This window comes from Trifolium pratense, linkage group LG1 (assembly GCF_020283565.1).
Source record: "Trifolium pratense cultivar HEN17-A07 linkage group LG1, ARS_RC_1.1, whole genome shotgun sequence".
Lineage (NCBI taxonomy): Eukaryota > Viridiplantae > Streptophyta > Magnoliopsida > Fabales > Fabaceae > Trifolium > Trifolium pratense.
This window is the reverse complement of record NC_060059.1, coordinates 10,886,781-10,906,457: the sequence shown is the minus strand read 5'-3', so window position 1 is coordinate 10,906,457 and position 19,677 is coordinate 10,886,781. Positions and strand designations below refer to the sequence as shown.

The following is a 19,677-nucleotide window of genomic DNA, read 5'->3' as shown; positions in this document are numbered from 1 at the left end:
ATATCAGTTTTGTGTTATCTCATTCTTTTTGGCTAAATAGTCTCCACACAAACAATAATATCTCTTAGGTCAAACGATACACCTTTTATAAAAGCACTATGCATTATTTTCTATAGACCTCAATCTCTTCGTTGCAACATACGACTGTAACGTGAGAACTTAATGAGACAAATCCAAAGGTGAACTATTAAGACCATTATTTTCCCCTTGTAAGGGTTTGAGTACTTAAAACAAAAACAAAAATAGCATTGTTCACATTTTCTAGTGAAATTTGTGTTTTTCTTTAAATCAACATTCTTTCAAAAACACTCGTACAATCAAGATACAGTATTGTATTTTCTCCTGATAATCAATTTTAAGATAATTTTCTCACGGCACTCTGTTACTCGACAACAAAATCCCATGAACCATATTTAATAAAGAATGAAATGTTTTAGATTGAAACCACTTCGTAAAACTTTGATGAGAAATATGTGTATTTAACGGGATGACCGAGACAAAGCAAATCAACTCGTTTTACAATGACTAAAAACATATATAAGACGAAACATAATTACCCTATTTTTGAGGAATATGCTAATTTTTCAAAATAGAAATTACAAAGAATGGAAGAAATAATCCAGTATCAAGTCCCAAGTCACATTAAGAAAAGAGTGATCTAAAAATTGACACCGTATTCTAACCGTATAAGATACGGTGTTAGACACTAAAAGTAGCGTCTGCGAAACATTTCTCTTAACAAAATGTGTTCACCAACACACATAAGTTTTTACAGAAATCCATGGAATAAGTTACATCATTTGTCAGAACAGTCCAACAAAAAGTAAAAAAGAAGATAGTAAATATTTACAATTTAAGATGCCAAAAGAACCAACAGTAAGTCACCATCTTGATACTTATTTGATCTTGATGCTTATTTGAAAGTGTTTTGAGATTCCTCAGACATAGATGATGGATTAAAAATTAGGTAAATTATATAATCACCGTCGACTAAATTGTTACTGTTGGATTCATAGGGTATGATTCCCTATTCTCAATTTCTCATGTCGGTTTATGTATGGTATACTCAATGACGGAAAGTCTTTACTGCCTTCTCTATCTGTCTCCGGCAAAGAGGACAACTGGTCAAGTGCGAAGAGCAAGCTGTACAGCAGCACATATGCCCACACCTGACATTGCAACATAGATCTTAGGAACATTTACTCGGAATGTGAAATTAAACAGATAATTCTACTATAGGGTGTTTGAACATCTAAGTTTAAGTGGTTTTAGCAAGCATGTTGGTACGTTAGAAAGTATCCATATATAACAATAATACAAATAACATAGCTCAGTTCACACATTTCCTGCAAAGTCCGACTTTTTTGCATGTAAAACAGGCTGAATTTAAGATTCAAATATAGCTAATAGACATTTATGGCAACATATATCTTCATGTTTGATAATAGTCCATAAAGATCATAAGGAAGAAACTATAATGGGATATTCTATACTAATATAAGTAAAGAAAATGGAAAATTGGAGGAGAGATTCACATATATGGAAGCATGCTTGTCATTTTCAGTGCCATGCTTCCTATATTAGATAAGATAATAAGATTGATAACTTACGGTACAAAAACAGAGTTATATTCCTGCTCAAGGCATATTACACACAAATTTGGCATTGCGCTTTCCCTTTTAGCACTATCGGATAAAATGTCAGCCTTTTCACCTGGGACAGAATCATAAATTTCAAGTAGTTATTGAAACAGCCATTGCAAATTTAAATATTGTAGAATCAACACAATATACCTTCATTATCTTGTCCAGATTTCTTAGCAGCAGCAGCGAGAACCCTGCATAAAATTGTTCATTTTATTAAAGGTGCAAGACAATGTTAAATGGAGTGGAATCATATGCATAGGGCATATTTCCACTTAAACTTTAGGGGCGAATTGTGAATTCTTGTTCATAACAACATTGTATAGTTATCTTCCTAATTGAAAAGTATTCAACAGTATTCGGTTTGTCACCAGTTATGTGTACCTTTTCTGCAATTCGTTGCGACGCCGTCTTTCCAAGATGTATCGAATAGCATGATTGGCTATCATATAAACACCCAACGCTGTCAAGCCCACAGAAGCGCACTTATACCAACTAATAAGAAAATTGGTTAATTAAAAATTCCTGTAGGCAAAAACATACAATAAGCAAATATAAAGTAAAGCCACCTTGCCCATTTCCCAAGATTTGCAATGAGTTCATCGATTGTTTTGGGAGATACATAAAATGGCCCTTTGGAGGGTCGCTGAATTCGAATGGTTCCGACATCGTCTCTAGCAACCTGATCATACATTTCAAAAATTATTTTAAGAAGAATTTGACATAGCAAAGATTTAATATTAGTAGACACAAAAACACACCAGAGTTGATAAACTGAATATACTAACTAAGACCTTTTTCCTTTAGAACCAATGTTTTAAAAACCGGACCGGACCGGCCGGTTCGACCGGTTCGCTCGGGAACCGGGCCTAGTACCGGTCCGGTCAACATCACAGAACCGCTAGTCCGTAAAACCGTTAAAAAACCGGTACGAACAGGTCTGAACCGGTGAAAACCGGAAGAACCGGTCCCGGTTTTACAAAACCGGCCGGTCCAGATTTTTTATTAAAAAAACTGATTTTTTTTTTCTTTTCAGTATTTAAAACATACCTTTTTTTACTTTCCGTTTTTTTTTTACATATTTTCAATTATGCAGCAATTATTTCAAATGGTTGTGTTGTTGATTTTTAGTTGGAAGTATCCATATCAATTACAATTGCAATAGTTGTGATTTTGATTTGAAAAAACACAGATCTTTTACTTCTTTTCTTTTTTCTCAGTTAAATACAAGTTTATTTTTATTCTCTATTTTTGCAAAACTTGCAATTGTAACAATATCTAAATCCTCTTTCCCTTAATACACTATTATCAACTTAAGAACAACAACAGATCTGTGTATTTGAAAAAGTAGAAAAAGAGGTTGGTATTTAAGAAGAAAGAAGGAGAGGTAGAGATGAGTTTGAGAAGAATGAAAATAGATCTGTGCATTTGAAAAGGAACCTTGGTTTGCTTAATTTAGAGAAATTGAAGTTAAAGAAGGTAAAGAATGAAAATAATAATATTGTGCGGCTTCTGCTTTTCTGATGTGAGATTAGAGAGATTAAGAATTAGGGTTACTCAACTTATGAGTGATATATATATATATATATTAAGCATATTGGGCTAGAGTATTGGGCTTCTAAAGTTTTGCTAAAAAAGAAGTATTTGGCCTTTAAAAATAATATATTGAGATGTAATGTAATTTTTTTTACTCATATATATTCTTAATAAGTATATATTTATTTTTAGTAAAAAAAAAGTATATATTTATTTATTTATTAATTATACGGTTCAACCGGTTTAATAACGGTTCAACCGGTTGAATCGATTGAACCATGAACCGGTGATCTCAACGGTTCGATCTCCGGTCCAGTTTTTAAAACATTGTTTAGAACACAGACTTCTTTAATTACATCGTAGGCTGTAATGCATTTCATTTTGTGAGAAACAGCCATGACTATAATTAGAGTTTCATAACTCATAACGTGGAGTTCATTTCAAACCGTTTCAATCTAAAAGTTACACCATGAGGCAGAGGTATATATATCACCGAAGCATATGTTTATTGAAATTATTGTTCTAGCTAGTAACCTGTTACATCTTGTACCATACCTATCTACTTTGCATCACTACTAATGCCAATTATAATGAGATTCTGTAATATATGATATTCTTGAGAAAGTAACAAGCTATATATCTGAAACTAATTAGATTACCTCACCAACAACGTTCAAGGAAGTTCCAACTGGAAGTACCCGTTCAACTCTCCTAACTCCTAGCATCTGAAAATATAATTTCAATTATGTCAGTTTACAAAATAAGCATTCGAGTGCATCAATTTTTTGCAGGGGAGAGAGGGGAGCAGCAGCAAGTGAATGATGTGCAGCCGTGTACTAATATTCCCACCTTTAGACCTTGGAGATAGTCCAATGTTCCGCGTACAAGTGTCCGACCCGACTCTTCAAATGCCTCGCTTGCAACAGGTAATACAAAACCAGTGGCACCACGAGCTCCAACTACACGCACGTGATCAGTTCCATCATCCTAAGACAAAATTTAAGGAATTGTTAACTTAAATAATCATTTCACGTGAATTTGGTTTCCACTCATGGAATATATATTCTCACAAAATATTTTATTTATTATCATTTTCCTTTTCCAACTCCAGAAGGGGATTTTTCAGTTCAGAAGCTTAATTTAAGAAGCAAGCATCCCATCATCCTGATAACCAACAACAACTTCAGTATAAGAAAAGAGACAAAGTACACACCAGATACCAAGGAACTTCTTTACTCCTGGATAACATTAACGCAGAATCTTGTATCCAGGAACCAGCATCATTGTGTTTGAGAAAATGTTGCTCTGCCTAAAAAGAAAAGTGTAAAAAGGTACAATATTAGATGAAAAAGACTAAAATGAGATAGGCAACATACTTATAAAAGAGATTATTCATGCTATTCAGAAATGTAAGTATACATACTGTTTCTTCAACGATTACACCTCTTACACCACTGGACTTGCAGCTAATTGGGGTTTCAGAATCAACTCTTCCAGAAATTGCAACAACCAAGGGAAGTATTTCTCCATCCAACAGTTGTGCTGAAAAGTGAAGAATCCCAAGCATGATCAGAAACCACAGCAGCACAGATTGCATAACTAATTACCAGGTAGTTAACTATAACACAGTGAAAGTGCATCTAATCTCTATTTTCTTCACCGTTGAAGCACACATCAATTTTGTTTTAATAACAAGTGTAATTATTTTGTATACATATCAAGGAAGCCAGTATCTTATGGATGTCTCAGGCCTACAACACTTGTGGAGTGAAAACTCATCGTTACCAAAACAGTGACAAAAGAATATTGCCATAAAAAGCTTATTGAGAAGGTACAATATTTATGCCAATTGATTATTCTGAAAAAACACAAATAAGGTCAATATGAAAGACAACTAGCAATTTCCACCAACATTTGCCCTCCCGAACGCTACCATTCAAAAAACAACCAAACTTAAAAAAACACTACAGCTTCAAACAACAACTTGTATTCAATTAAGCTACCAATTAAATGGAAATTGTAAAATAAAAAATTGATGAAATGTAATTTTTTAGTTTGTTTTTGGTCAAGTAGCCTAGTGGCTATAATTTTCACTTTATAAAGTGAATATGTGGGTGTACCAGGATTCGAATCACGTTGAGCTATGCTCACCAAACAATGAAATGTAAAATCTAAACACACGGAAAAGCACTTTATCCAACCAGTTTAACCAATGATCTATCTCAAAATACTAAATAACCATACAATACAAGACATAAAAAAATAAAAAAACCCTCATAGGATCATGTTATTCAACACAACAATACTACAATTGAAGTTTCAGTTCCTGAGGATAACACAAACCTAGCTCCCTAAGCTGATTGACCCGGTTAACAGATTTAAGCATATCAACATCCCTACACACACAAAAAAAAAAAATCTTATAATAATCATATAAAAAAGTATAGAAGAAAAAAAAACTATGTTATATAAAATGGCAGAAATTAACGCTATTATGGTGAAAACAACCTGCCACTAGTTCTACCGAGATAATAAAGAGCAGCAGCACTCAAACAACAACTGATACCATGCCAAGGAACCGTCGCCATCTTCAACAACAACACTAACAAGTTCAAAGACTCATTTTTTTTTTGTTGGTTGGAATTGAAAACGAGAAAAGGGGTTTTTGTAACGATTTGGGTTTGTTAGGTTAGAGATTTTGTTTAGGAATTGGATGCAATGAATGAGTAAGATGAAGGAAAGGGAAAAAGAATATAAATGGATATGCCTACGTGTAATGTGGTCCTTCTCACAAAATCAATCAATGTCATTATTTACTCTTGTAAATTTTTTATATTATAAAATAATTATGTAGTTTATTTTAATCTTTGCAACATTTTTTTTAAGGAAAATGTTATTCCAACACAATTTTTAAACAAAAATACAACAAATATATATTTTTTGTTTTTTTAATATTATTTGTATGCAACGATTTCCGTGCTTGTGAGGGGTAAAAATGTTTGTCAATTTTGTGTCCCCAAATTTTGTATTTAGATAACACTCCTCTTTTTTTAATCTTTGTCTTAAAAGATAAGCAAAAATTTGATGTGTTTGATCCAATTTTTTTTACCAAATAAATATATTGTTTTAAGCAATTTTTACGTATAGACTTAAAAGAGTAAGAGTCTGATTTTTTTACTAATTTGAAGGGAATAAAAGTCTTCGCGATGTTAATTCATCTTCATATTAATTTATTTACGTAAAATGTAGGTGAGTTCGTTGTTAACTTTTTCATGTAGTGGCCATGATATGTAAAAAAAGTAAAAATACTTATATGATTGAGTTCCTTCTTTTTCAAAGTAAAAAATCTGATTAAGGTTCTTCTCCTTAAATAAATTTGATTAAGGTTTGTTATTATACTCAAAATGGTAAGTGTCGGTCATTGCTCTTAAGATGGGTGTGGTTATACGGATTTGGATTTACCACAATTATTGTGTTGAGTTTGTAACAGAGTAGTTGATCTAGATCATTCAATTCAAAATGGAACAGTCGAGATCTCTTATATTGTGTGAAAGTGAAAATATCGAGATTCAGGGTTGTTGAATCGTAGATGGATGATCTAGATTCACTATTGCAACAAATTTTTCTGATTTTTTTTGTTTTGTTTATGATGTTTGTTGAATTTGCAATTCAATGGTGGAAGGGTTTTATTGAGAATATGAAGTAATGTCAAGTCTCTCGAGATATCTCTTGGTTATTGATGAACCTTTGTGTGTGTTTTATATCACAAAAAATGGAGGAGTTTGAATGATAACGTGAGTCTAGAAAGTGATCATTGAAATGAGTTTTTTGTGGTATCAGAAATTTAAGCTTGGAAGTGAACTTTTATAGACTAGTGTTATTTAAATAATAATAATTAAAACTTGACAACAAAAATTCTATGAACCATAAACTTTGGCTTAATAAAGAATGAAATGTTTTAAATTGAAATATCTTTGTAAAACTTCAGATTTGATAAAAGAATATATCTCTTCTCTTACAAAAAAATGTTGACTTAGAAAACTTGCAGCAAAAAAAATTATCTATTCACAACTATGAAGAATCAACTTGATGTCTACCAACGCCTTCGGGAGGAGCCATAGGAGCAATTTCCACTGAATCTGCGCATCAAACAAGAATATCAACCCTAGCTTATATAATCTACTTAAGACAACACTAACGGTATGTAAAAGAATTGGAGAAAATATCCAATATCCAATTTGTTAGACCGACGGTTTCAAAGGGACCCATAAAATTCTAAGATTATACGCCCCAATAATTATAGCGATTATTCAATGAATCTAAAAAGTAAACTATTGTAACTTTTTCGCAACGCATGCTGTGTTCCAAAACATGCCAAAGAGCATACTAGCGTTTGATCATTAGCCAAGCACCAAACACTGTTAGGCTCACAGAAACACATTTACACCACCTAATAAGAAATTTTAGTCAATAAAAAATCTTATATCATATAGACCAAAATACACAAATAAGCAATTATTTAGTAAAGCAACCTTGCATGACTCGCAAAATCTGCAATGTGTGCATCAATCGTTTTATCAAAGACATAAAATGGAAAAGATTCTGTTTGTGATTGTGACCACTAATGACTTGTTCAATAAGATTCTGTTTGTGACCACTAATGACTAATGAGAAGAAAAAACTCTGGTAGATTGTACCTTTTTCACAGTTCAGTTCAACCTCGACTTCCAATTGCATTTTTGGCTATTAGACTAGCACCAATCGTTGTCAGGCCCATAGAAATATACTTACACAACCTAATAAGAAATGTTAGTCAATAAAAAAGATCTTGTAGACCAAAACACACAAAACACAACAATAAAATAAAGCAACCTTGCAGAACCCTCAAAATCTGCAATATGTTCATCAATCATTTTGCAAGACACATAAAATGGTCCTTTGGGAGGTTGCTGAATTCGAATGGTCCCGTCATCATCTTTAGAGGCCTGATCAAACAGTTAAAAAGTTATTCTTGTAAAACAAAATGTACTATATAGAGAATAAAACTAACTATATTCTTGAAACTAATTAGATTACCTCACCAACAACAGTCAACAAAGTTCCAACCGGAAGTACTCGTTCAATCCTCTTCAATCCAAGGATCTGAAAGTATGATTTCATGACAAAATAAACAGTTGATCAGTGCTTTAATTTTTCTTTTATTGTTTGGAAGGAGAGGGGAGCAGAAGTGATTGGATCTAATGACCCCACCTTTATATCTTGAATATGATATGATGTTTCACCTACAAGTGTCTGACCCAACTCGTCAAATTTTGATCTTCTTACAGGTAATACAAAATCAGTCGCAAAACGAGCTCCAACAACATACACACGATCAGTCCCATCATCCTAACACATGAAATTGAAGTGAATTTGGTTTTAACACAGAATATATATATATATAGTAACAACAAAAACTGCATTAGAGGAACAAACACTACACACCAGATACCATGGGACCTCTTTAGGAATGGATGAGATAAACTCAGAATGTAGTGTCCAGGCAACATTGCATGTCTTGTTGTGATTAACACAGTTGCATTTCTCTTTTTGCCTAATAGTAAAATCCTCATTTTTAAGATAAATTTTCTCTACCTAAAAATAAAATTGCAAAACATGTATAGTATTAGTTGCAAAGAGCTAAAGTGAGATAAGCAACATCCTTATAAAAAAAAAGAGATCGTTAATGCTCGTCAGAAATTGAAGTTTACATACGGTTTCTTCAGCTATTACACCTCTTAAATTGGCAATCTCACACTTCATTGGGTTTTCAGAAGCAACTTCGCCAGAGATTGTAACAGCCAAGGGTGATATTTCTTCATCCAACAGTTGTGCTGAATAGTGAAGAATAACAAGCATGGTCATAAACCACAGCAGCACAAATTGTAACATCGATGATCAAGTAGTAAGATAATGAAAGTGCATCAATACAAGAAAATACTTAAAAAAGAAAAAACATTAATTTTGAAGATCATTGACTGGCATCATGTTATTCAAAACAACAATGAAGCAATTTAAACGTGCATGTGTATATTCAAGAATCATAGGAAAAAAACAAAATCAATAACCAATAGAAGTTTTGGTTCCTGGAAATAGAAACATGCCTAGGTCCTTCAGCTGGTTGACCCGGGTAACAGATTTAAGAATCCTGGCCTCCCTGTACAAAAAATTAATAATGCTGATGATTATAAAAAAGAAGAAAAATTACATGGAATGGCACAAACCAACAGATTGTGGTGATACTATTACCTGACATGTTTTCCGGCAAAAATGTAAAGAGCAGCACCGCTGAAGTAAACAATGCTACCCACAACGAATAAACACGCCATCAAAACCACCTTCACAACAACAATACTGGGCAATTAAAGATAATTCACTCACAATTAATCAATTATACAAGGAATGACCTTTTCTTATTAAACCACCAAATTAATCTCTGACTTTGTATGACACTTTCAAATAGGTCATTTTATGTCTCTGACTATTAAACTGCTAATTGGTCCTTATATTTAACCACTTATTATCAATCTGGTCCTTAAGTTTATCTACTTATTATCAATTTGGTCCTTAAATTTATCTATTTATTATCAATTTAGTCCCTAACATATTCTTTGAAGAATTAATACAAATAAAATTTGACAGAGTTATGAATATTTTTTTTATTTTTTTCTTGCTTTCACCACCACCAGTTTAATCTGATTCAGGGGTCAGTTCTGGCATCAAGTGGTTCCAGTCTCATCCCGATCACGGTTGCGGGAATTAAACCGTGGTCCTTCCTACAAAGTTCAGCGTCAATCACCACTGAACCAACTAATGATTGGTGAATTTTTTATTTTTAAAACCCAAATATAATAGAAAGAAAAATTTATATTCACCAAGATAATAATTACACATGAATGAAAGGTGACAGACAACAAACTGCGCCGCTAATCCTTTTGAAATATTCACAAAGTCATGACCTATTTGTTGTTGTTGAAAGGAACAGAACTAGGTCATATGAAATATTAATACTACTACAACAACAATAACAACAACAACAACTAGTCAAATAATAATAGTACTGTACTAATCACAGTAAAAAAAAAAGGTTGCAAAATCGAAGATAGAAACCATAAAGTAACATAGAAAATGGAATACAACCAAAAAAATGAACGAGACGCAATGTAGAGGGAAAGGAGATGGATGGATCGTAGAATTGCAAATGAGATGATACCTGACTGACAGTGAAGGCGAAATGCGGAAAGGAAACAGATGATACGGAAGAAAAGTGGAGAAGGTTTTGCGAGGGTTTTGAACTGTGACTAAGGAGAATGATCTATTAGGGTTTTAAATTCGTGTCACGCAAGAAAGCTTAGTATATTATATGCTTAGAAGCGACGGTAACTTAGGCTTTATTGGGTAAAAAAATAGCTTATAGCCGATAAGCTAGCCAGTGGATAAGCTTATAGCGAATAAATTAGCCGATTGAATTTACAGTGTTTGGTAAAATTAGCAGTTAAACTAGCTTATAAGTATAAAATGACATAAAAAACATATGTTTAATTAATATTTATTTTTTTAAAATAAGATGATATGGGTAAAATTGAAAGAAAAAATGATAAGCTATAAGCTCATAAGCTACTTAGCGTTTGAAAAATAAGTTATAAGCTAGTAAAATAAGCTATAAGCTCATAAGCTACTTAGCGTTTGAAAAATAAGCTATAAGCTAGTAAAATAAGTTATAAGCTCTTTTTTAAAAACTATTATCAAACAAAACTTTTAGCTTATAAGCTAAAAGCTATAAACTAGCTTATTTGCCTTCCCAACCTTAATTGGACATAGCATATATCGAGAGGTAGGGTTACATTCCACTTATTCTATTTTTTATTTAAGAGTGGGAGTTGGAGTTTGATTTCTACTAATAAAAATCATAAGGTTTTATTTAAGCAAGTTTAACATTTTCTATTTTTTTTTACTTTCCATTATTTTTTACCGGAATAAGTTGACTTCATTTCAAAGTAAGAAGGTTTCTTCATTTGGTTATAAGAAATTCGAATTCTAAGTCGTCATCTTTATGTGGCTGAATACTATTAATTAGCTACATCTTTGCAGTCTAGCACTCTAGCTCAAATATCATGTTCCTTAGACCAAGGTTGTAAACTCATTGAAGAGCAAGATGCAACTGCCGCTAGACCTCTCGCTCGCGAAATGGTCGTGTGGGTGTGATCTAATCAATTTGTGGCACCTACCAAAACTAGTAAATGATCATAAAAAAATGTCGCGTCAAAGTTACATTGCAAACTTCCTGTGGTGGCAACATGTCTCGGCCTATATTGAGGCGCAAAGATCTATCAAACATTCCAGCCTCCTCTTTCATGTTAATAATCTCCCAATCTGCTAAGACAGTCTTTGTGTGCAGAATAACTGCAAAGTTAGATCCCAAAACTGAGTATTACGCCCTCTTCACAAACACCAAATTGTCATTCCAAAAAGTGTCTTGTTATCCTGGCTAATTAAGAAGTGCAAACTTCTGGAAGAACGAGTATTTAAACATGACTGGTCTTTGCAGGCAATGCAGGAGAGTAAGAATCGTCTTCCACATGTGTACCTCTTCCCAACATTGTCTGCTATACGAACATTGCATAAAGGCATCAAAGCTATTTCCAATTGATCTCTTGCAAATCACACACCCAATGCACATAAAGACTGCTTAAGCACACATGCCAAATGCAGACTTTAACATTGAGAGTAACCAGCATCTTCCAATTATGAGACCAATTTCCATCCTCATACAAGATTTCAAGTCTTCAGCAAATATTTATTTTCTGTCGTTACATTTTAAAATTTATGAAATTTTAAACATCTATACCTAGAACCCTTTACTTATGTCTTTTTTTAATTCAATTTTGACAGTCTCATGCATTATCAAATGTCTGAGTTTTACCATTATTTAGGGTCATCAATTCTAAGATATGCAGACAATTTTTTAGTTTTGCTGGCATAAAATTGATCGCTGAAATACTAAAACAGAAATTACGAGGTTGATTCTCCACTCCCTTATTTTTACGGCAGAGTGATAACCTCATAGGTTACTGCTAGTTAGTTTTGATAAAAAATTTGAGGCAGTGACATTATAGCCTACCTCAGTGCACCACCAGTGTTTACATGATGTCTTCTTGCAGGGTAAATCACTAAATCACAATTATTCAGTTTATTATTAGTATGAGCCATAGCATAACTTATGTTTCTGCTTGTATCTCATCACTTATGACTTTTGCCGAATATGATTGTTGGAGCTGAAATATGTTGCAGTCTATGCTAAGATATGTAACCTTCATGAGGAAAGGGAAAACCTGATAACATTTTCACTAAATCAGTCTGTTCATTTTATTGCAAAATTCTACCTTAGACTTCACAATTTATCTTACCGCTATAACCCAAGCATATGCTTACGTCACTTGCTTGGATAATTGAAAGTTGAAACTACCTAATCACAAATAACCATACCATAGTGATGATCAAACCAAACATCCATAATCACGTGCTTCAAAGATGAAGTGAAGGTTGGGTTGTTTTAAAACCAAGATTACTCTCTACTTGGCTATCACTTCAGCAGCCACCAAGCTGAACATCCAATAAATCAGACACAACAGTTATTGCATTAATGTGCAAACTGCGTGTGATCGTGTCTTCAGAGATAATGCTCAAGCAAGCCTTAGCACTGCAACTACTAGCAATGCTGCAGCTCTAAAGTAAACTTCTTTTAGGCTGTTATCCACCTTTTGAATCAGTTCCTTATCTTTCAATCCCGTCTTTCCAGCCTTTTTGTTTATGTTAACAATTGTATCCCTCAGCTTATTTACTCCACAAGAAAGCCAAACCAGCCCAAAACCCAACCCCGTGTTGAAGACCTTAGATGCACAAAATGGGACCCTTCCGCAAGCTAGCTTGCAGATCACAGATAGCACAACAGCAAGGCCAGTACCAGCAATGCCCACTGAGAATTGTGTCAGGAGCTCGGAAAGCTCTGGGCCAGATTTCTTCAGTGAAAGAATTGCTGTTTCCCGATGATGCCTATTATTAGCCATCAAGAACAGAAGGCTTTCACATGCATGAACGTAGTTCTTCTTGAAGAGATCCCTCTCCCTGGCTACTTTCTTGTTCTTTTTTTGTAAAGGCTTTCCTTTAACTTTCTCAGGTCTGCCATGCAAGAGAAAAACATTAAATTTTAATATATTTTATAAGTGAATACTGTGATCCTGTATGCAATCAGATGAGATTATTGGTATCGACAACTGGGGACAGAAATAGTTCACATAAATGAAATCAATAATACAGCCCAAAAATAAACATGATTCCTGTATATCACGATGTTCAAAAACGTATTGCCAAAAAATGACATTCTGCAAGAAGATATTTTTCCCTCATCAGATGATTATTTCTCTTATAATTTGAGCTAGGCCTAAATCAGTCCTATACCAGATGAAAAATGTTCAAGTCTTATAAGAACTGTGGTCACATCTCGACTCGATCCAGGATTGAAAGAGTTCCAAAAACAACTCTCTAGATGGATTATCCACATCATATGAAGGAAACAAAATGTATAAATTTAAAGTGGGGTATAAAATTAAACCATTTCTAGATGAAAAGCAGTCAGACCAATGATGCATTTGTTTTGTAGAGGATATAGAACGATAATGAACAGATTTTTCGATAAAAATAAACTTCCTATGACACCATATGTTGTACATGTAAAATTCAGGAGGAGGCCAATTATTATGAAGAGCATATTTTGTCTACCTTTTTAAAGGAACAGTCAGTGTAGAGTGAATATCCAACGTGGAGGAATGACTTCTGGCCTCTACTTCATTTATAATCAGCCTGTCAACATAGAATCTCTGAAAAGGTCAGTTTCTTGATATACATAACAAAAATAGAATATTGAGTACGGGAAATAAAAGTACATGCTGATAGTTATGGTAGGGTATATAAAAGAGCACATGGGAAGAGTGCTGCAGAGAATCATTCCCTCATAACTAACTTAGTGGAAAATGCATGAGTAGTGACAGAAATACTATTTCCATTTTTTTCATCTGTTTTACTGTTTCATTAGTCATTACTTTATCAGTCATGTCTATCAAATTGAACCCTATCATGTGCATTATCTAAAACTGAAGCATGTATGAGTGTAACTTCAAAAGCTTATTGAAATATCAGTTGAGGCGGGGAATCATTGTGCAATAACAAGTCCAGCTGTCAATTTTAACTACTTTAACTCATAATTGTTAAACTTGTTGCCAACGACCAAATTATCCACTATCTTAAATGAGAGTATCCCAAGGACCCAAACCAACACAGCACTCTGGGCAAGACAGGAGTAACACGAGTGAAGTAATTTTTCAAAGTGACCAAAATAAGTACCAGCAAATATTAATTACTTTGGATATACACTAGAAAGAAACACATCTTTGCCCAAGTTTTTAAATTTGATATGTTGAAAATATAATTAAATCTTGTGTTGATCAATAGATAAACAGTTTTAACTTGACAAAGAAGTCCCTTATGAAAAAGTAAGTAATTCATACATATAGAATTTTGTGTGATCAATTGAATCTTAAAATGGGTCCACGTGTACATACCTATTGAAGTGTGGAACAAGCATAGACTGTTTTTCTCCCTTATGTGTGCGTTCTGTTAAGTATGATTCAGCAACTACGGCAAGAAGATCTTTCATCTCAATTTCTGTACCCATAAATGTGACTTGACCATCTGGATGAACTGTAATTTTTGAACGAAATGCTGAATCTTGAAAAATATCAAGCAAAGGCTTCGAGAAGTAGAATGTCTTATTTGGGTATACGAGAGGTGGTAATGGTAATTGAGGTATATCAATGCCTGAAAGTTGCAAACCCATCAAGTCAGACAGCAAAGCCTTACGAACACCGCTTATACCTGCTTCAGCAGTCTCAGATGTGATATGCTGTAAAGTGTTTTCATGCTCAGTGCATTGATCAACGACACCAGCGCTAAAAAGTACTGTGCTTGGACAAGTTGCTGCAACCAAAAGATAACTGAAATTAATTAAAGACATGTAACATTAAAACAAAGGATTTAGCAACATAAATCATCTTAGACATTCATCACAGACTCAGTAGTAAATATACATAAACAGGCACAACAGTTAAACCTACCATCTGCTTTCTAGTTTACTCACAGCAAATAACGACAAAACATATCTAAGAAAGAAAAACAGTCTTAGGTATTACTCACAGCCAGAATAAACAAACAAGAGACATACACAAGCAGTCTCTAATAATATTAGTTTCATGAAGTAAGACATAATGAAGAAATCGTTTTACATAAGGATGGGTTCCAATCCCTCTAACTAGTAGTCTTGCTTGGTGCTTAGAGGCTAGCTGAGTAACTTCCTCACATAGAGCAGCAAAAGACCCCGCAGACAATCCTCTACACAGACCTCTTACATTTCAAGCATGTCACCACATGCACCTTGACCCATATATGATATTCATAGAGTAATTTCAGTTGCTACCGCCTACCATATTGCTCATTCAAAATTATATAGTTCGAGCTACAGCAAAATATAGGTGTACACAAAATGTAGAGAGAGTTCACTACAATCAATGAGGATTACAAGTAATAGTCTTCAATCTCCAATCTCAGCTCTCGCATCCTAATCTCCAGTCTCAGCTCACTACAATCTATCATCAAACTACAGATTTATAACTCATATATCGGTCCATACTCCAAACTGTAAGGCACACCTTCAAAATTCCTCGAGTAGCACCGTTGCATGATTTCAACCAGTCATCAAATACAAGCCACTTTATAACAATAAAACTAATTCGCGGAACCAGGTACTAGACAAATTCTAAAATTTACATGTGATTAATAATATATGAGAAAACATGGAAATGGAAAAACAAAAGCAACAAGCACAAAGCAAGGTACCTTTCAAGTATTCTACTAATACACAGAAAAATGAAAATAAACTAAAATTATACATAACATTGTATAATCAAAAAGCTGAAACAAATACACAATCCAATAAACTAGCTACACACCTTGTACATCAACAACCATAGGCTTTAGAGCTGACAAATCAAAATTGACAAACTGATTTGAATCAAACCATTCTTTTGATGTCATTCTTAATTCATCAGATGAATTTAACCTAAGATTAGGACACTTAATAATTTCTGGTTTTGGCATCAATTGTTGACAACCCTATCATAAACAAAAACACGAATCAGAACAAACAAAAATCACTTAAGTGAGATTACAATTAAAATCAGAAACATTAATTTCACCTTCATGACAACATATTCTTGTTGCAAAACAAGACCTGAAGGAAATCCATAAGAAGCCATCAAAGAAAATTTGTGCAACATTATCGTTTGAGAGGGGAAAGAGGTTTTTTGTAAACCAAAATTCCCCTCTCTTCTCTAACAAAACACGACTTTGTCTTTTTTCCCTTTTTCTGTGGAGGTTTATTAGGTAGATTTTATTTTATTTTATTTTGGCAGTAACTGAATTATTTGGTGGTACTGAATTATTATTATTATTTTTTATTTTTTTGAGAAGGAAAATGGTTAATTTATTGCGCAAAAATCTGAAAATGTTGGTATCAGGGACTTGTGGTTGGTGTGAAAATCCAGGGTGGATTTCAGTAAACGACAAGAATGAGGGTCGTGGTCGTTACATTGGACTTTGTTAGGTAGTGTGAAAATCCATCCAGGGTGGATTTCAGTAAACTGAAAATGTTCGGCTTAATAATATCCACTTTAAATTGTTAAAAGAATTTTAAAAAAGAGTTTAATTAATTCATTGTTTTGATTCAACAATTATCATCAAAATTTATCCATTTTATCACCTAGTCTTTTAACCTTATTACTCCCTCTGTACCACAATATTGTCACTTTGACCAAATTATACAAATTAAGAAATGTAAGTAATGTTGTATGAAAAATAGAAATTATGAGTTAGTTTATAAAATTATCTTTCATATACCGTATATGAAAGCTAATTTCCTTGCAGCAGCAGCATCTTTTCTTGATTGCAGCCATGACTCAATTCCCTTTAAATTCTTGGGGATACCGGTGGGGGCAAACCCGAGGAGGCAAGCGACATGGCAACCGATTGTTGAGTCAATGACGAAGAGACTTTCAAATTGGAATAGCCGTAATCTCTCATTTGGAGGTAGAGTGACGTTGATTAATTCAGTTCTGTCGAGTCTTCCTTTATATTTCTTTTCTTTTTATAAGGCTCCACGAAGTATTATTAATCAATTGGTGCGGATCCAAAGAAACTTTCTTTGGGGAGGAAGTGCGGAGGACAAAAAAATGTGCTGGGTAAAATGGGCACAAGTGTGTTTACCCAAAGAGAAGGGAGGATTGGGTGTGAGAGATTTAGATATGTTCAATTTGGCTTTGTTGAGTAAATGGAAGTGGAGGTGTATAGATGAGAAACATGCACTCTGGTACGATTTATTGCAGTTCCGTTACGGGCCTCTTTCTATTAAAATTCTTAGCCGGGAAGCAGTCATTACGGGTCCTAAGGATTCTCTTTGGTGGAGAGATGTGGTAGGAGTCAGGGGGAAGGATGAAGACTGTTGGTTTCCTTCACAAGTCAGCAGCAGAGTGGGTAATGGTAAAGCTATTAGTTTTTGGAAAGAGAAATGGTTTGGGGCTACGCCGTTAAGGGACCTTTCCCCTAGTTTATTTGCGAAAGAGCTTCACAAAGACTGTGTGGTATCAGACATAATCCAGCTGGACAATTTTGAGCTGAATTGGACTAGAGATTGGTTGACATCTTTGACGCACGCCGAATCTGTAGAGAAGGCAGAATTAGAGCATCTTTTGTTCGGTTTGGTTCTTCAATCGGACATAGCAGACCGGTGGCGATGGAACACTGCTGTGACAGGTTTGTTCAATGTAAAATCTGTGTATTTTTTTTCTGCAATCTCGCCTTGAGTCGAATAATATCGATCCAGATATTTTGACTGCTTTACACAAATTGTGGAAGAATAATGTTCCATCTAAGGTGGGGGTGTTTGGTTGGCGGTTGCTTCTTGACAAACTACCGACAAGAGCGAATTTAGCATCCAAAGGTATTTTATCCAGCCCACATGATTTACCTTGTGTCTTTTGTTTTCAAGTTGCGGAGGACTGCAATCATCTTTTCTTCAGTTGTAATAAAGTTACTGAACTTTGGAGACAAGTTTGTTTGTGGCTGGGCTGTGATTATAACTTACAGGAGGTGGGTTGTAAACATTTTTTGTCTTTTGGTTTAATTATTAAATCCAAGAAAGGCAAGAAGGTTAGACACTTGATTTGGTTAGCAACAACTTGGTGTTTATGGCGTACGAGAAACAATATTCTGTTTAGAGGTGACAAAGCTGATTTTTCTGCACTGCTTGATCAAATTAGATTCATTTCTTGGCTCTGGTTTAGTGGTAGAGCGGGACGCAAAGCAGGATATTCGTATTCCAATTGGTGTATTAATCCACTATGTTGTTTACAAAGCTTTTGAAACTTTTTAGTTTCCTTTATGTATTGTAAGGATTGAGTACTCCTTGTAGTTCTTATTAATACAATCTTTTGCTTATCAAAAAAAAAAAAGATAAATTGAAGAATTGAAAAAAAAAAGAGGGTAATAAATAATTAAGTGTATAATAGGAAAAATAGCATTTAATGCTTCATTGGTAATGTATAATGACTTATAATTTGGTACAAATTTTTTTTCTCAAAGTGACATATAATTTGGTATGGAGAGAGTATAATTTAAAAAAAAAAAAAAACAACTTTTAAACTTTTTTTTTTTAAAAGTAAGATTTGTCAAACAACTTTAATTTTAGTTTTAAAGTTATTACTTCTATCTTTATGGTTAAAATAACTTTTACACCTAAAAAAAAGTTGGACCAAACGGTACCATCTAAGACAAAAAAATAGAGATCAAATCCCAAAAAGTTCAATTTTAAAATAAGAGGACTATTTTCGTAAATTTGATAAAATAAGAAGATTAAAATTTACAATTAAACCTATATTATATTCAACTAAATTTTTTCGAGTAAACTGTCAAATACCCCCTGAAATTTTAAAATTCGTCAAATACCCCACTGAAATTTGGAAATAGGCAAATACCCTCTGGTCCATACCAGGGGGCAATTTGATTGACTTTTTAAAATTTTAGGAGGGTGTTTGCCTATTTCCAAATTTTAGGAAAGTATTTGACGAATTTTAAAATTCCAGTATTTGACGGTTTACTCAAATTTTTCCTGGATTTGACAAAAGCAAGAAACCCAAGTAGTATAGTCCAACTACAGTCTATAAGAAAATATAAAACAATCTATAGATGCACAACCTCTTGTTACAAAACCTTTGTGGAATTTTCCTAACAGTTTTAGAATTCAGTTTGGACCAAGAACCGCAGTTACATGGTATGGCACCATCAATAATCTGTG

The 19,677-nt window shown here is 33.7% G+C and overlaps 3 protein-coding genes across 3 annotated transcripts; all 3 read right to left on the bottom strand.

Annotated features, from left to right (window-relative positions):
• Positions 1 to 679: 679 nt before the first annotated feature.
• Positions 680 to 5,979, bottom strand: LOC123914682 (E3 ubiquitin-protein ligase SP1-like). Its single transcript, XM_045965885.1, has 11 exons — positions 5,688 to 5,979; positions 5,523 to 5,575; positions 4,603 to 4,721; positions 4,393 to 4,488; positions 4,029 to 4,166; positions 3,839 to 3,904; positions 2,213 to 2,325; positions 2,028 to 2,138; positions 1,794 to 1,837; positions 1,611 to 1,713; positions 680 to 1,169 (listed from the first exon to the last, which is right to left on the bottom strand). Exons 1-11 carry the CDS (start codon positions 5,765 to 5,767, stop codon positions 1,067 to 1,069), a joined length of 1,026 nt encoding a protein of 341 aa, XP_045821841.1. The 5' UTR covers positions 5,768 to 5,979; the 3' UTR covers positions 680 to 1,066.
• Positions 5,980 to 7,156: 1,177 nt separating this feature from the next.
• Positions 7,157 to 10,473, bottom strand: LOC123914603 (E3 ubiquitin-protein ligase SP1-like). Its single transcript, XM_045965822.1, has 10 exons — positions 10,432 to 10,473; positions 9,468 to 9,556; positions 9,323 to 9,375; positions 8,934 to 9,052; positions 8,664 to 8,813; positions 8,430 to 8,567; positions 8,256 to 8,321; positions 8,052 to 8,164; positions 7,877 to 7,975; positions 7,157 to 7,318 (listed from the first exon to the last, which is right to left on the bottom strand). Exons 2-9 carry the CDS (start codon positions 9,545 to 9,547, stop codon positions 7,894 to 7,896), a joined length of 801 nt encoding a protein of 266 aa, XP_045821778.1. The 5' UTR covers positions 9,548 to 9,556; positions 10,432 to 10,473; the 3' UTR covers positions 7,157 to 7,318; positions 7,877 to 7,893.
• Positions 10,474 to 12,534: 2,061 nt separating this feature from the next.
• LOC123914519 lies at positions 12,535 to 16,781 on the bottom strand. The gene is made up of 5 exons (XM_045965747.1): positions 16,526 to 16,781; positions 16,280 to 16,442; positions 14,837 to 15,251; positions 13,998 to 14,078; positions 12,535 to 13,397 (listed from the first exon to the last, which is right to left on the bottom strand). The coding sequence occupies exons 1-5, from the start codon at positions 16,604 to 16,606 to the stop codon at positions 12,902 to 12,904; spliced, it is 1,236 nt and encodes a 411-aa protein (XP_045821703.1). The 5' UTR covers positions 16,607 to 16,781; the 3' UTR covers positions 12,535 to 12,901.
• Positions 16,782 to 19,677: the final 2,896 nt, after the last annotated feature.

Bases quoted from the DNA above. Each gene is read 5' to 3' on its own strand.
- LOC123914682 (XM_045965885.1), bottom strand. From the start codon at position 5,767: ATGGCGACGGTTCCTTGGCATGGTATCAGTTGTTGTTTGAGTGCTGCT. The intron at 2,139-2,212 runs GTGGCTTTACTT...TTTTCTTATTAG, and splicing joins AATCTTGGGAAATGGGCAAG to TTGGTATAAGTGCGCTTCTG. The intron at 1,838-2,027 runs GTACACATAACT...AATTTTATGCAG, and splicing joins CGCAACGAATTGCAGAAAAG to GGTTCTCGCTGCTGCTGCTA.
- LOC123914603 (XM_045965822.1), bottom strand. From the start codon at position 9,547: ATGGCGTGTTTATTCGTTGTGGGTAGCATTGTTTACTTCAGCGGTGCT. The intron at 9,376-9,467 runs GTAATAGTATCA...TTTTTTGTACAG, and splicing joins TTTGCCGGAAAACATGTCAG to GGAGGCCAGGATTCTTAAAT. The intron at 8,568-8,663 runs GTGTGTAGTGTT...TTCATGTGTTAG, and splicing joins AAGAGGTCCCATGGTATCTG to GATGATGGGACTGATCGTGT.
- LOC123914519 (XM_045965747.1), bottom strand. From the start codon at position 16,606: ATGTTGCACAAATTTTCTTTGATGGCTTCTTATGGATTTCCTTCAGGT. The intron at 16,443-16,525 runs GTGAAATTAATG...TGTTTATGATAG, and splicing joins AAGAATATGTTGTCATGAAG to GGTTGTCAACAATTGATGCC. The intron at 14,079-14,836 runs GTATGTACACGT...CTATGTTGACAG, and splicing joins CTTGTTCCACACTTCAATAG to GCTGATTATAAATGAAGTAG.